Below are 21,755 nucleotides of genomic sequence, written 5' to 3'. Positions count from 1 at the left end.
TCTGTCAAATTGAGCTGAACGAGGAATCGAAGAAGTTCGATCGATTTCTTTCCCATGTATGTAGCAATACTTGGGGTATTTAAAACGCTCGTTGATGGGGCACAGTCGAAATTTAATTTTCCTCGTAAATTTCGACGGAGTTTCAATCATGAAGCCCAACGGTTCTATGCCATGCAATGCTAGATTTCAGCGAAAGCCTTGAAATCACAGGAAACTGTCGTTTCATGTGTAACATGATGAGTATTGCGTGGCAAGTGGAGGCAAATGTGCGCTACTTCAAACGTAACATCAACGGTTTTTCGTTTCGGAGCATACAAACATAGTAGTATACATAGTAAGGTCTGTTCTGCATACTCCTGTTTATGAACCTTTCACCGTTACGAATGATTTTTTGAGAATGTGCAATGGGGCAGTAGTATTTATGATCGTTCGAAACTGATCTCAATGAATTTTCCATCGCTGGATGCTGATGGAAATAATCAGTTTGAAGTATCTCATTAAAATATCATTAAATCGATGCAGGTGTAATTAATATGTTTCCTCGCAGCTGTAAGATACTTTTTATGATTTTTGACGATTATTTTTCTAACACGCCGAGACGATCAGTTCGAAATCAGTTTGAAGTATCTTATTAAATTATCATTAGAACTATGCAAGTGTAATTAAAATGTTTCCTCGCGGCTGCAAGATACTTCTTATAATTTTTCACTATGATTTTTCTAACACGCCGAGACGATCAGCGATTAAAACTTTACCTGCCTCTAAATTGGGTGGTACAGAGAAACAATTCAAATTGATAAGACTCAAGTCAAGATTAGAATAGAGTATTTAGATAACTTAATCATCGAGCCTCATTAAAATAACCAACTTCTGTGACATTTAAATCGAATGCTCGAGTCTTTATCTACGGCGCATCGTTCAAACTTTCGTTGCGCAGCTTGCCATATACCAAACAATTTTCAAAAGAAACATGTTTACGCCTATAACACATAAGTGTAATCTGTCGCGTTTAAAGGCAAAAGTTTTCCGAGAGCGAGTACACAGCTCGTTCTTTAATAGAAAGTCTAGTGGAGTACTTGTGTCCGCCCTAAAGAGGGAGCCCCAGTCCTACTCCTACTTTGCCAGGTTTCGCAGGCGGCTCGTCGCGCGCGCAGCCTACGTGAGAAGCTTCCGTTTCACGGCCGGCGTCCATCTTCGTCATCGCTGTGTAGCGTGAGTTCAACACTGCCACACACTACACAGTTTTGGTTGAGACTTTTGGAGCAGTGCTTTGTGCGGCTACAAAAAAGAGCTGCCCGTTCTTTAAAAACAGAACGACATCACAACAGTATTATCTTTAGGCTAAACGCGGGCTCAGCTACATTGCCCGTTCTAATGTAAGTTTCATCATGTTCACGTTTACGTTATTATTTATAAAAGTGTCAATCAACCGCTCGCAGCTCATTGTATACTTGCAAATTACTGTTTTCGTCGCGTGTCGTGTGTATGTAAAAATCATCGAGTGACAGCGTCAGCGAGGAGCAATTTAGTGCCTGTGCTTATGTGAGACGACAAATTGTGTGCGTGCGTGCATGTGTGGGTGCGCTGGCTATCGACCGACTCTTAATATTTTAGTTGCTCCTATTTGCACATTAACCGTGTGTGTTGTCGCACTCTCTCTCTCTCTCACACAGACTCGTGGATATTTTGTGTTACAGAAATAACTCAACGAAATTATTGCACTTGGGTCAATCAGCGAAGGCAACCATGGCTGACGTTGTTCCAACCGGAATGCCTAGAGGTGGAGGCGGTGGATTTCGTGGACGAGGTGGTCCACCCCGGGGACGCGGTGGATTTGACCGCGGCGGCAGGTAACAAAACAATCATCCCATTAGCTTTCACCATCATAATTGCCATTAGAATTATTAGTCACTTTTTTACGTCATCAAAATAGCATCGTATGCACCGTAAAATAGCTTGAGAAAGCGCCGCTGCAAGTAGCGCCCCGAGAGATAATCGATCAAGAGCATATACATTCATTTGCGCATGGGTTAAAAAGAGACGGAGCATGGTGGTGTAATGTTTTAAATCTAAGGGTGCTAACTTGCAGTAAACTTGTGTTTTTATAACGATGGTCTTTGGAGTTTTAGACATTATTCTCGGTACAATCAACTTTGGATAAAATTAGTCTCAGTTTATGGAAAAAATTTATCGCCAAACTTTAAAGTTTCTTAAATTATATGTTAATTTTAATATATTTCTTCATTGCAGAGGAGGCCCCCCACGAGGAGGTATGATGAGAGGGCGAGGAGGACCTGGTGGAATGAGAGGTGGTCCTCCTGGTGGAAGAGGTCGAGGAGGTCCCCCAAATAGAGGACGTGGTGGGCATTTCCCCCCTGGGTAAGTAATTAAAATTTTTTTTATTCTAAATATAAGAATTCGAACACAATAAAATTTATTACAATTATTTTCACAGGATCAAATTGTGAACATAATTTAAATTGTGATTTATGAAAATACTTATATTTTTCTATGTATGTTTCTAAAACTTTTATTTATTGATTTATGTAGAGGACCACCTGACAATGGTGGAGTAGGAGCGCCAGGGGCACCCAGAGGCCGTGGTAACGGAGGTGGATTTAGAGGTAGAGGTCGTGGCGATTTCGGAGGACGTGGTGGTGGTGGTTTCAGAGGTCGAGGCGGCCTTGGTGGTGGTGATAGAGGTGGTCGTGGTGGTCGAGGTGCACCTCGTGGAGGACCTATGGGAGGTGGACGAGGTAATGGTGACCGTGGTAGAGGTATGGGAGGTCGAGGAGGTCCACAAAAGCGAGGAGGTGGACCACCAGTCTCTGTAGGGCCACCAAAGAGGCCACGATTTGATGCTCCACCTGCACCCCCAGCAAATGGTTATGCTCCACCTCCAGCTCCAGGTTACGGAGCTTCAGGTAATGGGTATGCTGCTCCTCCACCACCTGCTCCAGGTTATGGTGCTAGTTATCCACCCCAGCAAGGATATGCACAAGGCTACCAAGGCTATGAAAATTACCAGCAACCACCAGAGTATGCGCAACCACCTGTATGTGTAACTACTATTTAATAGCAGAAAAAAATGAAACAAAATAATACTAACTTGCTTAATATTCTTCTAGGGTTATGCACCAGCTCCCCCACCCCCAGACAACAGATATGGTGCCCCACCAGTAGCAAATCCAGGATATGCAGATCCTTATGGTTATAAAGCACCTGCTCCAGGTAAATATAAAATTATAACTAATTCAATTTGAATCCACAAGGAGTCAATATAAAATCTATCATTTACTCATAAAAGATACATATGCAGCCACATATCAACCTGAAGCAGTTGACAGCGGCTACTATAATTATTCTTCAGGTTATGATTATCAGGGGCAAAATACTAACTATACACCCATGAATTATGGAGCGAACTAAGTAAATAAAACCAAATCTACCATCTCATGGTGAGTGAAATAAATTGTCTTACTTATGTTATTCTGATTGAATTAAAGTTGACTTAACTCATAATTACATTGTGATAAATATAGATTAAGCTGTTCATGGAGATGGCTAAGGAGTCGATTTGGTGTCTCTGTCAATGGTGAGTACTGTTATTGAAGAACAAAGAAAATTCCTTACCTCGAAAATTGCGTATTACATCGCTGATAGTAATTTTGCTTGTCATGAAGATAAAATTTTTTAATTTTTAAATTCTCAAAAATGCAAAATTACTTTTAGTTGTGTCGACTTCTTAGAATAAATAGGAAAATCTAAGTTTTATGTTAGGTTCATATCACAGTACTTGTCATCCAAAAAATTATTGCGAAAATAAAACCGTAAATTAGCAAATCTCAATGGGTTTTGCTCAAACCCATTTTTTATGAATGTTTGATGATTGCTCTTAAGTATGTAGACAAAAGAAAGTGAGATGTGAGATTTTTTTAAATGAAATCATATGCTTTGTAAATAAAATATGAATGTATGAAAGCTTGATAACTACAGTTAACATTTTAAAGACAATATCCAACTTGAACAATTTTATTTTGATTGCTTAAAACAATACTGAGACACACTACAACAAATAACATTGTGAGCAAGCATACAATGCTAGCAATGATCTCTATAATGTTATTTTTTAATAGACAACTAATACAACAAAATAATGATTGTAAGTCACAGAAAAGCTCATTTGATATATAGGGAATAATGAGTTAAAAGACTTAATGTCACAAGAATTCAAAAGAAATTGTATACAACAATTATTGATAGTCTCTTTTGAGCAAATGAAATATATTATCACTTTTCTTCATTCTTAAATGTCATTAGGGCTGTACATTACAGTATTCCTCGCGAGTGGCAACAATTTTTACAATTTTTTTTATAATCTTTTAATAATTAACATCAATGTTTTTAAAATAAGAAACGAACTTGATTTGTAAAATAATTAAAAACAAGGGATTTATTTGTGTTTGTCACGCGCTAGGATATTTGATAACTATTCAAAATTTTAGAACAAAATAAATATTTATTATCACTATTACATTTTTATAATTAAATGATACATAAAACAACACTTAGTGTACATTAGTTCAAGCAGTTAGTAGCAGTAGTACTTGTCAATTTACTATAATTGCTATTCAAATATTGAAATCCAGATAATAAAAAATATATATGTACATGATTTATTTATTTAAAAAAATAAATCTTGTTGATGAAATTTTTACCTTACATTGAAGTGTTTGTACTTCTACATTTTGCGTAGAAAAATTGATGAAAAAATCAAATTCTCATCAAGTACCAAAAAGTTGGTTTTTACCTAAATAAATAATTTCAAAAATCACAAAATATTGCGAATGTTTTTTTGTAAGATAGGCAATGAGTTTTTAAGCAGTTGAAAATTGAGGCAGATTCTAAATATTTTATATTGATTACGAAAATATTCAATGTGCAGTACACTATCATTTAACTGATTTTTAATAGTATCATGTAAATTTTAATTTCTATAAATACAAATTATAGAGGAATTAAATTGATGGAAAAGAAATTAATTTATGTATCTCCTCTCATTTAAACCACGGAAAAAATCCAGTCAAAAAAATGTAAAAAAAAACTGAATAAAATCAGAAAATTACTTTACAATTTAAAAAAGCTACAAGTTTTTCATAGTAGAAATTCATCAACCAATCACTTGATTAAAACTTGATTTAGTTATTTTGTACAAAATTTGTAGTATTAAATTTTTCAAGATGATCAAATTGAAGTGATAAGCAGCAAAATAGTTGGTATAAACATCTTTCAAACTAATCATACAAACTTGTAAGTATTGTTCAGATACCAATGAATGTTTCTTTCTATTACAAATGAGGCATGTCTTATTTGAGTTTTTCATTCATCTATGACTTACAATCCTAATTTGTATAATAGAATTTTATTCGGCTTTGAATTTGAAAAAAATGTTCAAGAATCATAAACTGATTTCAAAGCATTTAGTATGAAAATTTTTAAATCGTAATGTAGGTATAATGAAATGATTACTCATTTGAGCAATTGATTTTCTGTCATACATTTTATTATTTATTTTTGAAAACGTTTTTTATGAAATTTAGTTTTTTGTTGTAGCAATTTTGAGTTTCATATATACATTTTTCTGTAATTAAAATGAAAAGTTAAAAAGTTTTTTATGATGTTGGAAGTGCAATCAAAAGAATACAAATTATTAATCTGCTGGCAATTAAATGAATTAAGTTTATTTCAGAGGCATCAAGTTGATGTTATCTCGAGAATGAGATACATACATCCCAACAAGTGGGTCTCAAAGATATAAGATCATGCAAATCTTACATCCACAAAAGATAAATAAAGATAACAACACAAAAATGGTTGGATGACTGCAAAAAATTCAAATTTGTTAATGCGAATTTCACTATTTAAAATGCAATGAAATATCTCAAAGTAATTTCATATGAATTATACGAGAATGATCAATAACATATTAAGTCAAATTCAATTGAAAGTTGAAATATGATTATGGCTCAGCGTAGATTAAAAATTCAAAAAGCTGTCCATACAGCCTTATAGCCTAATAATGATTTATTCAATTAAAATACCAATGGATATAATTAAGTCAAAGCTCGTATGTATCACTATATTAAATGAGAGTAATATATCTCCATCTAGAATCACAAATTTATCGAAGGTGAGTAAAATTAAAAAGTACATACTATCAATGTAAAAAATTGAGACAACAAAAACGTTTTGCTTTGTAATATAAGAATGAGCACAAAAATAATTAGAAATATTCAATCGATTGATAAAGCATAAAGCAAAATGAAATAATCACTGCGTATCTTTCAGTGTGTGCTTTCACAAATGACAAGCCAAATATTTCACTTATGTATTTTTAGGCTTTGGAAATTGATTCTAACATAAAGTTTTAAACTGTTTCTAAAGTAACAATCATACTAGAAAATCGTTATGCATTATATAAAAGAAGTAGACAATACTCACAAAAATTATTAGGATACGACTTTCTAGATAATTGGCTAAAAGTTTTCTTGTGTAATTACGATAAAAATGTAAATAAAATTCATATCCTTACATTCTGTTACAATTAAACAAAAAGTCAAATGAAAAAAAAGAATTGACGAAGGATGAATATAGCAATGAAATGAAACTAAAACAATTAGGACAGTTCTAACATTAGGCAATGCCATCGACTTGTAGACTAATATTTAAAATTATCATCTTTTATCAGGTCAACTATTTTTGGATTGAAATTCAAGACTGGACAACCACCTGAAATCGTGAAAATGAAGAATCAATGCAGAAGCCGGGTTCCTCAAGAAGTTTCTCATCTCCACTGTGATAAATAATAAGTACTTAATTTTTTCCGATGTGAAGAAGTACTGCTTTCGACAACTTGCACTGTGATTTGTAAAGACTGATTTTTTTATACAATATTTATAAATTTACATTTATTTAAAAATAAAAAGACAAGTATTTTTAAATTTAATTAAACGAGTATATTTTTATATTACCCTTTAAAAATTGCAAAGTAATATGGTGGCAACGAGCGGGCGCTAAATTTAGTAAATATTTTACGGTAAATGCGATATTTTAAGGTACCTGCATACGGTATCTATACCGGTGTGCACCTAAGCTTTCGGCTGGTATTTTCAAGATTCAATGCTAGTGCGTTCATTCGTTCTTTAAGCCACTCACGGCGGCTTTGATTGTGATTCCCAATGATTAGCGACATCAATCGTCAGGTCTGCGCGTGCAGCGCGAAACAACGATCTTACATTCGACTGGAAAAACGAATTGCGCCGAGCTCGTAAAATCGAAGAATCTACAATTCAATTCATCGAAATTCGCGCGCGCGATGTAACCATAATGGATTCGCGAAACAGCGCGAAATATTAGGGACGTATTTTGCAATTCACGAAGCTCGAAGCTCTGCGCTTGCAGTCTTTGTGTTCCGTTGCCGCAGCTATGTGTGCTCGATTTACATGAAGATGAGTTCATTAGCCATGTCTCTGTGATGTCTGCGCGCGCTCGCGAGGAATTTTGCTCGGGCCACTATCGGAGAAATTCAAATTCGAAAAGTCACACGTATCTATGTGTATACGACGACGAGCTTGCACGGAGGAGCTTTACACATACCTATATGCATCTTGCGATCTCGCGCGCTCCGTTCCTTCTTCGGAGTTACATACACACACATACACACACAGGTATATCTCGTACGCCGCAGTTAGCAGTTTCTCGAAGTAATTGAACACGGCGCGCATTAATATTGATCCCGAAAGGGCTCGGGCGAAATTTGACCTAAATCTCTGCGAGCTTCCTCCTCGTTTTCGACGACGATCGTCTCGTAGGCGCGAAAAGACGTAAAAAAGTAATGACTAACAGACCAGTGATTACAGCAGATGATATAATAATGTGCAAAAGAGCGCGCGCGGTGACTCACGTACGCGACACGGCAAACGCCAAGATCAACGAACTCGACTCGAGCGATCGTAAAAAGTCTCTCGCGCCGCGTTAATCGACGATTTTTTATACGCCTTCTGCGAATATCGTTTTTCCCTTCGGTCATTATACCTATGGATCCGGCGATGATCCGCGGCACTCGTAAACATCTTCGGAGCATCGTATTCAGGACAGTCTCTGTCTTTAATGAATGTAACGTCGTTTTCTTTCCACGAAAAAACTTACTCTCGCTATATTGGATTACGTGCGGTGCAGGTCGAAGCGTGACTCTTTCGATTAGGGAAAAAACAGAGGAAGAAAAAAGAAAAAGAGTCGTTCACGCGCGCATCCACTTATTATTGCGTAAAAGTGCAAATGCGCGTGTTTGCCCCGGCTTATTTTTGTTGTCTAGAACGAGGAGTCACTCGATTCGAATTGAATAAAAATAATTAATACTCATTTGACGAAGCAACGGAATAACGAGGGCGAGACGATTGCTGCACCCTCGACGTCGTTCCGCAAGTATATAGATGCAATTAATTACTTTCTGTGATCTATAAACAAATAAAAGATCTTTTTTTGTCACAAGGGTTCGTCGTGGCTGGAAACAATTAGACACGCGTACGATATCAGTCGGGAAATTCGAAAATGCCGTCTGCAGAATTATAACTGTGGGTATAGGTATGTGTATGATTGAACGACGCCTATATATATAATACGAGCTGCGAGAGCCGTTGGAACAATAACGCCTTACTCGGGCTACCGTGAACGCGGCAATATTGGCCCGAACAATCGGTACATATAATCAAGGGAATAGTAGTAGCTAGATAGTAGGTAGGTTGTAGAGCTCTCGACGACTGCGGCGGTCTACACTCGACTTGGCCCTATTATTCGCGCGAGTGCCTCCGTCTGTGTCTGTGTGTATCGTGTACAATTATGGCTTACCTACGCGCGCATCACGTGCACACGAGCTGCTGCTGCTGCTCGAGAGAGAGAGAGAGAGAGAGATCCACGAATGTTACCTCAAAGTCGGTGGCGCATTCATCCGGCAGCAGCAGCTCGTATGTGCGTAGACAGCAGCAGACTGCAGCCCCGTAGCGCTGCGCGCAGGTGTGCGTTTATATCAGGCTCGTATAGCTGCATTTGCACCTGCACACATGTAATCGTAATGGCCCGAAGGCTCTTCCGCAGATTAGTTCGTTCGACTTTCCGCGTCGAGACCGCGGACGTATGTGTGTGTGTGTATTACCTGCTGCGGGCGGTCCTACAACTACTTCTCTTATACGATTCGCTTTTCACTTGTGCCTAAATACACTAATGATATAAATCCTTGCTAAATAAACAAATGACTGGAGTCAATGCTTGTTTCTAAAAAATTTAACTTATCGATTCTTCACCAACTTTTGCGTCGTAGCGAACGCGCGCGCGAATGCTCACCCGAGGGTAAACCGAGTCATGCCAATTTTCGACACGCAATACTTCTTCGGCATAATTTAGTGTATTGAAGAGCACCAACTTTTTATTACCCTGATCATAGTACAACTACTCGTTGAGAGGAGTACGAATGTGTGTCGCCAAATACATCTCGATGCAGCGGTCGAACTTTGCCCCGTGAAAATTTGCACTCGTTTCAAAAAAAGCCCGCGCACTGGTTCGAATACTTTATACAAAATGGGCATGCCTACGTGTAAGCTCGAGACGATCGAAAAATTTTATTTAACTAATCGATCTAACTGGCACGATACGTACCTGTTGCTATAATAATGTATATCGCATATGGTTAAAAACTCGAGTCGCTCAAAGTTTTATCATGCTTGATCGCTCGGTGAGCGGAACTTTTTCCCCACGAAATAAAAAACAATTTTAGTAATTTTTTTCATTGCGTCAAAGGGACTCTGTGCTGAAACCATAGTTGCCTAAACTGAAATTGGTCAGATTTACGGGAAAAAAGAGTAAACAAACAAATAAAAACTCATTAAAAAGTCTTGGCAAGCTTTTACGGGTACAAGCAGAATAACGAGGCGAATTGCATTTATGAGGCTTTGAATAGTAAATAGGTATATTTTGCGTTGAGTTTATAATACAAACTCTGCGCTTTTCTCTCCGCGAAATCAGCATCAGCAGAAGCAGTTGAAGCTTTTTCTGGCCCTTTTCTCCCTCTAGCTACGCAGTATAATTAGCAGATTCTAATCAAGGAAACGAGAGGTATGCATGGCGCGCTCGTGTAGCTTTCGCTCGCGATATGACCACACAGACGACGTTCTCGACGCAGCTCGACTCTACTCTCTCCCTCTCGTATCTGCGTATAGGCAGCTTCGAGTTCGTTTGCGCGCTACACGACTGCAGCAGAGGTGCCCTATGCGAGGATAAAGAGAGATAATGCGTTTCGTTGTTTTGTCATTCGCCCCTTGGATACGCGCACACGCGCCCTTTGGCTTTTCCAATTTGCCTCGCTCGTTTTCTTTGCTTTTTTTTCTACCTCGTCAATTTTCATTCATCGCTATTTGGATCGCGACGAGGCATGTGTGACGAATTATTCTGCGCGGCATCATTTCGAGCGAGCGCGCGATACTCTGTCTTTGTTGCATGTAGCTGCATCCCCGCGGCGCAGCTCCTAAGGTTCTATATAGTCTGGCGTAAGCGCGCAAAGCAAACCAGTTGACTCGTGGCCGCCGCCGGGCTAACTTCTGGAGTGCGCGTGAATATATAGGACTGTCGGAAGGCCGAGCTCATAAATAAATATCTAATTTGGCGCAATGCCATGCGTCGATGGTGGATGTCATATATATTTGTGATTCGGGAGTAACGAAAATTTTACATTCGATCGAGACCATGATTGCTTTGGAAGTAGATTCACGCACACCTGATTAGAGGAAAAATTTGTGCTGCTTTGGATATCACTACTCTCGCAGGTATAATCTATCAAATTTACGCTTCACCAATATTTATATGATAAAAGTGTTCCGCGTCTTCTCGTTGCGTCATTTAAAAAGATCCTGTTCAGCTCGGTAGAATCCCTAAATCTTCGTCCTATACCGCGACAGAAAGGCTCTATTTACCCGGAACTATATACGCGAGCTATGTACACGCGACCGAGGCTATAAAGAGCAATTATTTACCTTTACCGCGCAGAGTTTCGGTCTTTCTGTGAGCCGGCGGTGGTAGCGGACGTTTGCCGTGTACGCGCGCGCGCGCGCGCGAACGGTCAAATAAAAGCCGCAGAAACTACTACTACATCGGTAGCCTGGCAGGTACATATAGCTGCTACAGCCTCGAAGCGTCTTTAATCTAGCCTGCAGGGAGGATCTCAAACTTTGCCCGTGGCACGTCCTATACAAAACGCGAACGGGGATTTCGATGACTCGCAAAAGTTATACGAGCCTTTTTTATCCTCGCGTATAGAGCAGAGCTTGCATGAGGAGAAGAGACGACTTCTATATACAAATATATAGGTCAGTCATCGAGACAAGTATCGCGACTATCGTGTGTACGTATATACCTTTGATCGTCTTTATGATGAAAACTTGATTGTCTCGACGCGTGTGCCCGCCTTCATGCTGTCAACAAAAATATACTTATGCCTATGCTGCTTACAAACATTTTAACATGTTTTTTCTCGCTTCACCAACAAACGCAATTACTTTTTAAAACATAAAAACAATCGTGTTTGAAAGTAAAGGAAACTTTCCATCATAAAACTACTTATCAAGAGCGACCCATGGCTCTAATCGTCTCGGCCGGGGTTGCAATTCGACCATCTAAAGAAGTGAACTCTACCTGAGAGCTGTAGCTCAAATGATTAGTTCCGAATATTACCACAAAAAAATGGATTACAAAAAGAGCTGTATCTCAGTGAGAAATGAAAATTCGAAGGTTTTATAAAATTCATAAAGTTTCATAAGGAAATAGTAAAATTTTACTCAAGAACTGAATAAATTGTTTTCGATTATAAATTATATTTTGATTTTGTCACTTGCAAATTTTTAGATAAAGATATTCTCCATCTGGCGGTGTAAGCTGGAATTAATTATGATTAAATTTTCATGAATTTTTTAGCAATTAACGCACAAAATTAATCATTATTAAAACATTAGTTTTTAATAAAAATCAAAGTGCATTAATCAAATCGATCAAATCAATAATTTCAATTAAAACGCTTAAAGTACAGTACTTTATAGGGCAAAATATGAATAATAATTATCATTTGCCCTAACACAAGTAAAACTTTTTTGCCGTAAATATTTCAGATAATAATGTTTAGAGGCAGGAAAATTTAAATAATATTTCTCACAAAAATTACAGTGAATTTTTTTTTACCGCAAATTATTATTATAGTCTTTGGAAGCTACTTGCACAAAAATTATAGTTTACGTCGCGTTTATTTCGTCGTTGTCACATAGTATTCACCACAAAAGTTTGCATGCAAAAGTGATTATTTTCGTAGATACTATCTGTTCCTGCACGTTACTTCAGATCCACGGGAGAATGATGATGAGCAATTGAAAAATTGACTCTTTTTGGATGCTGCAAGCAGCGCAAAGCAGGAACGAATTTGACTGAGCTCATCGAGGCGCTTTTCATGCGTGACAAAATGACTTCACTGCTTCCGAACGACGATGCTAGTGCAGCCTCGAGATTCAAACAAAAGCCGCACGCTGTAAGTTACATGACGCACGTTTTCAAGCTCTTCGTTCATTCATCGTTTTCTCATAAATTATGTACGTGCTACTGCACATACACTCACTTACACAGCTGTTGAAGAAAAGCCTGTCCCAGCGCTGCGCCAAGAGCGAGGAGTCACGCTCGTTTTTGGATTTTTCGCGCGAAAATCTCAACATCTCCACGAGCGAACTGGAGCAAGGTTTCAACGGCAACAGTAGCAACAATAAACACAACAATGGCAGCTGCAGTACAAGCAGCAGTAGCAGCGGGAGCAGTGGCAGATCCTCGCTCGGGTTCTATTGTTGCTGGCATCGTCGCGCCTGTCGCGCTCAAACGTTTCTCAGCTGCCTGGCGCTAATTTTGGCGCTGGGCTGTATGGCTTTGGAAGTCTGGAAAATGAGACAGGTCGCGGACAACTTCGAGGCTCTGGAGGCGATGAGGAGCGACGTGGAGACGCTGAAGCACCGGTTGCTGGAAAAAGATCTGCTGGACGAGTTGCGAGCTTTCGAGGAACAGGTTGGTAAAACCTCACGTGTAACGACACGCCGTTGAACTTGCCTACGATTTTTTCCATTTTTCCCCCCCTCTGACCTCGGTAAAAATGTTTTCAATGTCTATCTGCACGCATCCATATCGTGAAGTACAGAATGTAAATCATTCGAAAAATGTTGCTATTTAAAAATGCGTCGAATAAGTTTCAATCGATGTCACACTTATAAGACCTGGCAAAGGGAGTATATATCGATTTTCAACTGACGCGTATGTAGACCTACATGCACGCGCACAAAGTACAAGCGTATCGAGTCGTATTATCAGCATTGTCGATGGAATTCCAAGCGAAAAAAACACACACGTAACAGGCTGGCTTTCGCGGCTTGGAACTTTTCGCGCTCAATCTAAATTGACATATCTGTGCTGCGCACGAGAGCATATAATATCGTTTCAATTCAAGCGTGCGTATTAACTGTAGCGCACGTATAAATCTGGTGAATCAATATACACTTTATATGCGCCAAAGGAAAAAGTTTCCGTATCATCGCGTACGAGCTTTTCAATACAAGCGAACTGCGAAACTCTAGTCTTCATTGGGTGCACGCGCTTTGGACAGATTCATGAATTTACCTATACATATAACACGTGTGTGTGTGCGTATGTGTGAGTGTATGTGTGTGTATGTGTGTGTGTTGAGCAGTTCAAAGGGCGATTTAAAAAGCCAATTACTCGTAAATATAGTATTAGCAAGCGTTAAAGCACATCTCAATATTATTATATACGGGCGCGTTTAAACGGACCGAAATTATATGCAGATGCGATTTATTCTAGCCACGCACGGCTGCTATAACAGTACACATACACGTATGTGCAAAACTTGTTGGTGCACGCTTGGGCAGGGGTATTAAACGCGCACGCAGCTCATTAGCAACTTTCTAATGCAATATCTCGGAGAAGCAGCATCGGTAGCAGTAGAGCTTTAATTCCCTCTTCCAGGCTGCTGCTGTGACACGCGCGCTATAAGCAGGCAACTCGACTCTTCGCGAGCTCGGAGCCAACGATTTCCACTTTATAGTCTCGAGAAATACTTTCTGACACTACGTAACGCACGTATAATACGAAATATACGTGCGTGCGCCGAGGGAAAAAGCTCGCGCGTGTCCGCGTCAAGCTGCAGTCAGCGCGCCTCGACATAAATATAACGACTATTTCGTGTATATGGGCTGTGTCGCGTCAACCGCGTTGGATAAAATTGAAATACCCATTGTGTGTTCACGAGTATAATAATCTTGAAATTTTTTAAACTTTACTTCAATTCGTTATGGCCCTTAGTAAATACTCGAATTTTTAATTTGCCACTGTCCACGTAGTCTTCTATATTTACTTTGACAACAAAAAATTGTAAATATTATTTCTTCGAGAGAAATATAAATAGGAATCTAAAATCAAAATAATGAGTATCATAAGTCTAAAAAAATATCTCATTATGTTAATATGTTAAAAATATGTTACAAGCTTATGGCCAACGAAAAAATTTCTAATCATACAAGGGATATCAGAACTTGTAATATACTGACCTAAGCTGTAACGTTGCTTTTCTTGACATTTAATGATCATTTTTTGAATATATGAAATTCGTGGATGTTACCATTCAAATACATGTTCAATATACATTTATTTTCAATTTTCTTTACTGACAATGTAAAACGTCAATGAAATTCGATATGTTGATTTAATTTTAATAACATTTGCTTGTACTTAAAAATAAATATAATTACGTCGAATTTATTAAAAACAACTGTTTTTACTGAATTCCAAATAAGTGTTTCAAAATTCAAAACTTCCTAGAGTCTTCAAGTAACTTAGATTGCAAAACGCTACTCTCTCAAACTTAATTAGCAACCTCACAGTGCTCTGCCATATATAACTATTTTTCTTTTCTTCCACTTGCAGATTTACAAATAATGGTACTAGCCATCTAGTGGTAGACGCTTAAAGTGATATCGTACTTATAGTGATTGAAAACTGGTCTGAATCTTTTACGTGATTTAAAATGTGCTTTAAATTTATAACATAATTTTAACAAAAAATCAATTGGCTAAAACAAGCCAATCAATAGTAATGCATTATAAAACATTTTAAACTGTAATCTGTTGATCGTTAGATAATTATTCATATTGAGTACCAGAGGAAATGTTTCTATTGAATCAATCTTCATAAAAAGTATATATTTTGACCACGTAGTATAATTTTCCAACAATTGGTGTGATTTTCATTGTAAAAAAAACATCAATTTTTTTCATGTTGGGACTCAAAGTCTTTGATACTTAGTGATTTATGTTTGACTTGCAAGATCATCCCATATATTCATATTTATATAACGAGATAACAATTGAATTCTACAAAACTTGATAATCTGACGCTCGTACCAATATAAGCATCACGTGTCGCAGCGCCTGCGACATTGACGCGCGTTGCCACGAACGCCACTTTTCTTTCTCGCTTGACGGATGGTTATTCAGGCAGTTGGTCGCTTTATTTCTTCGGTCATATCTCGCGAAACAATTCGCTGTATACACATTCAGAGCTTGCACAAAAGAGCGCTTGGATTCGTGTACTACAACTGTCAAGAGCGCGACGCGTTGTTTTCTATAAAAAGAAAAAGATCGTTGCCCCGATTCACCTCGCTTCAAACTCATCCATAATTAATTTTCGATGCGGCTCTTTTTCGCCTTCGCCAATCGAATTACATAAAGCTGCATTTATCGACGCCTTCCATTTGCATCATAAAGTACATGCAAGAGCGTGCAAGCGTTATAGCGCGCCAGAACAATGAGACTCGGCTGCTTTTCGGAATTTCACTTTCTATAGCAGCTTGCGCGCGACTGAATGAAGAGTGAATAAAAGAAAAAAAGAGAAGTAAAGAAGAATTGCCATTGTTGAGGAATTTCTTTTCTCGATCGCACCTCTTAGCCTTTTCTTTTTTTCCTCTTCTACATATACTCATATACATCCGAGCCACGAGCTTGATTTATTTCGAGCTTGCAGCGCGTATGCGTCGGAATTCTCGCGATTGCCGCGCCGGCGGCAATATAATGCGAGATCGATCGGCTATAAAAAATCCATTTATCAAAATCACGTGTACGAAATTCTCTTCTCCTTTACTGTATATCTATCTATATTATCGTACAGCTCTACAGCGAGGGCACCAACGACGACGAATCGCCGACCAACGATTACGACAGCAGCTACGAGGATCAGGAGGAGTTCTCGCCGTCGCCGTCGCCGTCGTTGTCCGTGACTCCGGTGTCCGCGGAAACTCATGCTGCATCAACCGTTCGAACCGACTCCAACACCGTGGCTAATCTGATTCCCTGCACCAGCCGCGAGCTCGAGGACGTTTTGAGACTGCTGCGCCACGCCGAGACCGAACGAGGTTCGGTAACCGAGTAAGTCCACAACTAAATGGCTAAATTTTTCTTGTTCTTTTATCTGGCGTCCAATTTTTTCGTTCTTCCACAGTCGACTCGAAAAGTCACGCACCGCCTGAGCTGTAACGACGACAACCTCAACGTCTCACTCTTCGCATCTATGAGCGAAACATTTCGCTCTCTCGATTAAAGTTCATTTTGCATTAAAGCTCGTGCATGTACAAACGCGCCTGCACAGACACATATATCACATTCATTTGTACAGCTGACGCGTGTAACATATGCTCAGTGAGCGCAGGAAATTAAAAGGCGGTGATACGAGAGCTGTGCGTTGAAGGGAGAGCTTTTCATCTAATACTCGGAGGACCTCTTACCGCGACAGCCTCGACACACGTTATATATGTACCGCCAAAAGCACCCAGAGAAATTTGTGGAGAAATGCACGTATAAACGATGTCTAATAAGTCTATATTCAGCCGTCGTTTCACAAACGACAATTTATAAATGCGAATAATTTATTATCATATAAAATATATGTGTATTATAAGTGAAACGTTAAATTGTATATATTAAACTTACTTCTTTAATTTTGTAGAATCGACGATATTTACTTTTGTAACATACATGTGCAATAAATACGGCAGAGTGATTTTCCAATCAAAAACTACACACTGATTTTTGCGCAACCGCTAGCCGTGTCCACGGGTTTACCGCCCGAGCAATAGACCTTGGCTTCGAGGCCGTCGATGGGCATGAGCCGGCCGGGCTCGTCCATCAAGTCGACGACGTAATTTTCTCGCAAATAGCGCGTCGGCAGAAACTTGTCGCACAGATCGATTATCGGCCTCGACGATCGTCGCCGATGCTGCTGCGTATCTTCATTGGTTTCTGCGGCGTTCTCTATCTGCGTCGGCAAGAATAGAGAAAAGTCCTCGTTATATTATGGGACCGTATTGTAATTGCAGAAAAATAGCTCAAGCTACCTTGGGTACGGCTATCTCGATCCAAGATCTGCCGTAGGTGCCGCGCACGAGAGCAGCCGGCAGACCGATTTGATCGGCCAACGCCTTGAACATGAGAGCTCGTTCGAGATAGGAGCCGAGCTTCAGCATACCCAGCGATACGACGCTCGTCTCGATTTTCGCTTTTATCTCGTGCAGGTGCAGCTCGAGCTGCTGGTCGAGGCCGCCGCCGCTGTTCGTGGAATCAGGCCCGGACAATTGACGAGCGACGAAGACACCGAGAAACTGAGCCCGACTGGCGATCTTCGAAGCCTCGACCGTACCCGGGATCGGTGACCTGTTAAAGTACCGAAAGAAAACGATTACCTTCGAGTTAACTTTTGAAGTTATCAAGAGGGTCGAGAGTCAAGAGCAAATGACTCACCTGCATTGTCCGCGATGTTCGATGGCCGAGAGCTGGGCCTTGAGGACGTTCAGATGGCCAACGAGAACGGGATCGTACTGCAAGTGGCCGAACTTGAGCTGGAGCCAGGCGTCGATGGTGGCGTCGGAAACCCTTATGCCTCTGAGCTGACTTTCGCGGCGCATCGATTTACGCGCGGCTACGATACCAATGCATACCAATGCTCCTTGATGATTTTACTCCTTGATAGAGCGTTTAACGAATACTCACCCTCGAAGGCGGCGAGTTTGCTCTCCATACAGTCGTCGTTGCGGGTCTGGTCAGCTTCGCCGAAATTCACCACGTAGATGGGCTCGAGCGGGCAGAGCTTCAAACGAAATATGTCCTCGAGCACCGGGAAACTGCGTACATACATGCGGTGCTTTATACAAGTGTTGCGAATCCTATGGGCAGTGGGTCTTACGGGCAGGAACTGCGCCGAAGCAGGTAGAATCCGTTGGAAGTGACGTCGCCGAGGGTCAATCTGCCGTAGTAGGCGAACTTGGCGGAAAGATCGGCGGCGAAGAGGCTCTCGATGACGCACGGCCAGCTCGGCACGTGCCTCGACATGGCGGACTTTTGCTTGAGCATGCTGTCGAGCACACCGATCGGCTATAATACTCGCCGCGACTCTGGATGCTCGAAGCAGTCGAGTTACTTACTGAACGAGCAAGCCCTCCTGGGTGCACATATTGGCGATGATGGGATCATTGCAGAGCAGCAGACAGAGCTGGGTAGCGGCGTCGCGCACCGCCAGCGCCTCCGACTCCTCGAGGACGAGCTCGTGCAGGGCTGGCATCACGTGCACGCGTATCAGCAGCAGGCGCGCCTCCTCGTTCACGGGGAAGCGGCCCAGGGCGTGACAGGCGGCGATCTTCAGCTCGTCCGGGGCCGGCGCCACCTCGCCGGACTCGGGCTGGAGCACGCGCTGCAGAGCCGCGAACAGATCCCGGTCGACGAGGTCGCGAGCTATGCTCGGGTAATTCGTCAGCGCGCCGATCGCCTCGATGGCGCCGAGTCGCGCTTCCATCGGTGCCGCCTCGGCCTCTATCAGACGAATCAGCAGTACCTGTGCGAGGTTTTTAATAATATCCTTGTAACGCGTTGTTCTTTCTTTATAATTGGACTGGTAAAGATTAACTTACATGAGCTCGCGCATCGAGAAAGCCGATGCAATTCTGATAGGTCGAATCGAAGAGCTCCTTCAGTGCAAACACGCAAGCCTGTATCTCGTCCCATTGAGCGCGCGGATTCTCCAGAAGTTCTAAAACACACACACACACACACAGTTGCCCATATAGGTCACTTGAAAATCGAGCCAACCGAATTCCATTGTTTACTCAACTCGTCGCGTGAGGCAGGAACTTGTCCAGAGTCAGCTGCTCGTTGGCTGGTCTGTAGTGCGTCAGCTTGGCCGCCGCGCGAAACACCTCGGCCTGAACTTCCGTGCTGCTCGAGCTCAATTGTAAATACTCCAACATGAACTCGATGAATCCGATCGAGTGCAGTACCTGTATAAAAATTGCGCGCAGCTCGATTATCGCGTTGCAAGATTTACGTCGCTGCACGGACGCATTTTTCGATTACTTTCAGGACTTTTTTCCAAGTTTAATTAGACAAGAAGAATACCAGTGAATTTTAGCTGCGTTCGTAAAGAACTTTTATGGTTTTTTTTCAGCGGAAAAAGTTATGAGTTGGAAAAGCATTTGATGTACCTTTTGGCCCGTAGCATCGGACGCCAAGCGAGTCAATATCTTGAACGCAGCGAGCTTCAAGTCGTGATCTCGTGGATGTGCCTCCGCGAAGTCGTAGATGCGTTTTATCGCGTCGCCTCGGCTCATCGCTTCGGCAGTTTTGGCGTTGCAGCTACACGCGCAAACAACCCCGAGGACTTTGAGGTACAGATCCTGCCACTCGTCGTTCTACAACGTGGCACGTGAAAATTAGTAATCTTCGATCGATATCGTACACGAGTAATTCGTTAGAAAATCCTTGAAATTCGAGACTGAAATCACGAATGAAACTTTGATTACTTGATGGACTCATATGCTTGTTCTTTGAGATCTCCGAAACAAGGGGAAATGCGTGAGCAACAACTATTTTGACTACTTATTCCGCTTTCGATTTTTTAGACATCTTACGAAACTTTTCTCTGGTTCTGTTTTTGCCTTTGATATTTAGACAATATTAATCATGGAATAAGTAGTAGCGCGAAATTTTTGGTCCTTTGGAACGCAACAATAAACAAAATACCTATCAATATTTCCATTATTTCAGTGCTTTCCTATATTTCTGGACAACTATCAACATCCACCATACGCGTCAAGCGAGGAAAATAATTTTATTCGCGATTTTAGCCATAAACTCCAAGAATTTTGTTATATGATTACGCTTAATCGATACAATAGCTAACTTCTAAAATGTCGATGAGACGCATCACACCGTCGGATTTGCGAAAGAGATCCTGTATTTCCTCGTCCGCGGAGTGCATCGCGAAGCGTTCGATCGCGTCGATCGTCAGCTCCTGCATTATCGGATAGGATTCCTCGAGCAGTTTGTAAAACGTATCGAACGCGAAATTCTGTAAATGCAGGAAAAAAACATCGACGTCGAATAGAACAGAATCGTTCCTCGAATCGCCAAGCGTTCGCATACTTTAGCTTTGACGACAAAATCCAATCCCAAGAGATCTCTCGTGACGTTGCAGATGATTTCCAGGCAATTTTTCCTGATATCCGGATCGGGATCGGTGAGCTTGTGGAGCAAGAACTCGGCGTCGTCGCAGAGAGCCACGAGCTTGGCCGAGCCCCGGGGATCGCTCGTGAGCTCGGCGAGTATGCGCGAGGCGAACTCCTGCAGAAAGACGTCGTCCGCGCCGGCGCCGGCGAAACTCTGCGTCTCGGGCTCGCCGTGGCGAATCGTCTCGACGAAGAAGCGCGTGTACCCGTCGCTGCGCAGCAGGTGATCCTGCACGTTCTCCACGGCCGACATCATGGCGAGGAGCTTGAGGGCGAATCTCCGCGTGAACAGGTCCTCGTGGCGCAGCAGAGCCGTCAGCGAGTCGACGACGTCGAGCTCGAAGAGGGTCGCGAGATTGCCCCGGGCCCGAGCGCCGTACGCCGAGAGGGCCGCGGCGGCCGCGAGCAGCACCGGACGCTCCGGGCTCCGCAGCAGCAGGATCGCCGTGTCGGCCTGCTCGACCCGCAGCTCCATGGGCTCGAAGCGGCCGAGCTCCTCGGCGCTCATGCGGCCGCGATCGTCTCGCGCCTCGCCCGTTTTCCTGCATTTCTTGCCACGATTTGTACGTATGAGAGCGCGATATTGTTGACGCGTTCTTTGCAGCGCAACGGCTACGAATCTTATGGAAGTTTACCTTGGCGTTTCTTTCGGGCATTGTTTCGATTTCGAGTACGAAAGTGGTAAATCTTGATCGGAGGTTACTTCGATATCGAGCGACGAAAATTAGGTTGAATCAGAAGTCCTCGGCTGCATCGACTGCTCTGAACTCCAAACAATGTAAGAAATATGCAAGCACCTCGAAATTTTCGAAAGATTCGATTAAGTATGTAAAATTATCCACCTAGAGCCATAAAAAATGAATTATTTGTTTATGGTATCATAAAAAGGCCATAAACAATTTCTACATTTTCAACCTTCATTGCTCTGTAGAAAAATCAATGCAAGTTTCAAATTCAAAAGTAGTCAACGTTGTAAACTTTGAAAATTTGGTATTCGTACTCGGTTCAATGAATGAAAGAAGTTCAACCGCCCATGCAATTGACAATGCACACGTGCCGTATAGGG

General features: G+C 41.3%; 3 protein-coding genes across 8 annotated transcripts; 2 read left to right on the top strand and 1 right to left on the bottom strand.

Moving 5' to 3' along the window:
* Window positions 1-1,149: 1,149 nt before the first annotated feature.
* Window positions 1,150-6,921, top strand: LOC106649001 (acanthoscurrin-1-like). 4 transcript variants are annotated; one of them, XR_001339291.2, is made up of 8 exons: window positions 1,155-1,376; window positions 1,698-1,850; window positions 2,251-2,379; window positions 2,551-3,055; window positions 3,129-3,231; window positions 3,308-3,458; window positions 3,543-3,595; window positions 6,749-6,921. XR_001339291.2 is itself a non-coding variant. In XM_014366262.2 (7 exons), exons 2-6 carry the CDS (start codon window positions 1,747-1,749, stop codon window positions 3,427-3,429), a joined length of 951 nt encoding a protein of 316 aa, XP_014221748.1. In that variant the 5' UTR covers window positions 1,156-1,376; window positions 1,698-1,746; the 3' UTR covers window positions 3,430-3,458; window positions 3,543-4,829. The 4 variants fall into 4 exon arrangements, 3 of the variants coding, with proteins under 3 accessions (XP_023313488.1, XP_014221748.1, XP_014221747.1); XM_014366262.2 differs by lacking the exon at window positions 6,749-6,921 and having other exon boundaries at window positions 1,156-1,376; window positions 3,320-3,458; window positions 3,543-4,829; XM_014366261.2 differs by lacking the exon at window positions 6,749-6,921 and having other exon boundaries at window positions 1,156-1,376; window positions 3,543-4,829.
* Window positions 6,922-10,647: 3,726 nt separating this feature from the next.
* LOC106648869 lies at window positions 10,648-17,181 on the top strand. 3 transcript variants are annotated; one of them, XM_014366009.2, is made up of 5 exons: window positions 10,648-10,874; window positions 12,436-12,619; window positions 12,715-13,140; window positions 16,309-16,565; window positions 16,639-17,181. In XM_014366009.2, exons 2-5 carry the CDS (start codon window positions 12,542-12,544, stop codon window positions 16,664-16,666), a joined length of 789 nt encoding a protein of 262 aa, XP_014221495.1. In that variant the 5' UTR covers window positions 10,648-10,874; window positions 12,436-12,541; the 3' UTR covers window positions 16,667-17,181. The 3 variants fall into 3 exon arrangements, with proteins under 3 accessions (XP_014221495.1, XP_014221493.1, XP_014221494.1); XM_014366007.2 differs by having other exon boundaries at window positions 12,407-12,619; XM_014366008.2 differs by having other exon boundaries at window positions 12,392-12,619.
* Window positions 17,113-21,345, bottom strand: LOC106648752 (armadillo repeat-containing protein 3). The gene is given in 11 exon segments (XM_023457796.1): window positions 17,113-17,451; window positions 17,531-18,111; window positions 18,183-18,313; window positions 18,376-18,543; window positions 18,614-19,020; window positions 19,055-19,215; window positions 19,297-19,462; window positions 19,667-19,873; window positions 20,365-20,532; window positions 20,607-21,239; window positions 21,325-21,345. Coding segments are annotated over 11 exon segments (2,883 nt in total). The 3' UTR covers window positions 17,113-17,211.
* Window positions 21,346-21,755: the final 410 nt, after the last annotated feature.

Source organism: Trichogramma pretiosum, unplaced genomic scaffold, assembly GCF_000599845.2.
Source record: "Trichogramma pretiosum strain Unisexual culture from Peru unplaced genomic scaffold, Tpre_2.0 scaffold22, whole genome shotgun sequence".
Classification (NCBI taxonomy): domain Eukaryota; kingdom Metazoa; phylum Arthropoda; class Insecta; order Hymenoptera; family Trichogrammatidae; genus Trichogramma; species Trichogramma pretiosum.
This window is presented reverse-complemented; position numbering and strand designations above follow the sequence as displayed.

Coding starts and splice junctions, on each gene's coding strand:
- LOC106648869 (XM_014366009.2), top strand. CDS start 12,542: ATGCGTGACAAAATGACTTCACTGCTTCCGAACGACGATGCTAGTGCA. Junction 13,141..16,308: donor TGCGAGCTTTCGAGGAACAG/GTTGGTAAAACC, acceptor ATTATCGTACAG/CTCTACAGCGAGGGCACCAA. Junction 16,566..16,638: donor GAACGAGGTTCGGTAACCGA/GTAAGTCCACAA, acceptor GTTCTTCCACAG/TCGACTCGAAAAGTCACGCA.
- LOC106649001 (XM_014366261.2), top strand. CDS start 1,747: ATGGCTGACGTTGTTCCAACCGGAATGCCTAGAGGTGGAGGCGGTGGA. Junction 1,851..2,250: donor GGATTTGACCGCGGCGGCAG/GTAACAAAACAA, acceptor TCTTCATTGCAG/AGGAGGCCCCCCACGAGGAG. Junction 3,232..3,307: donor TTATAAAGCACCTGCTCCAG/GTAAATATAAAA, acceptor TACTCATAAAAG/ATACATATGCAGCCACATAT.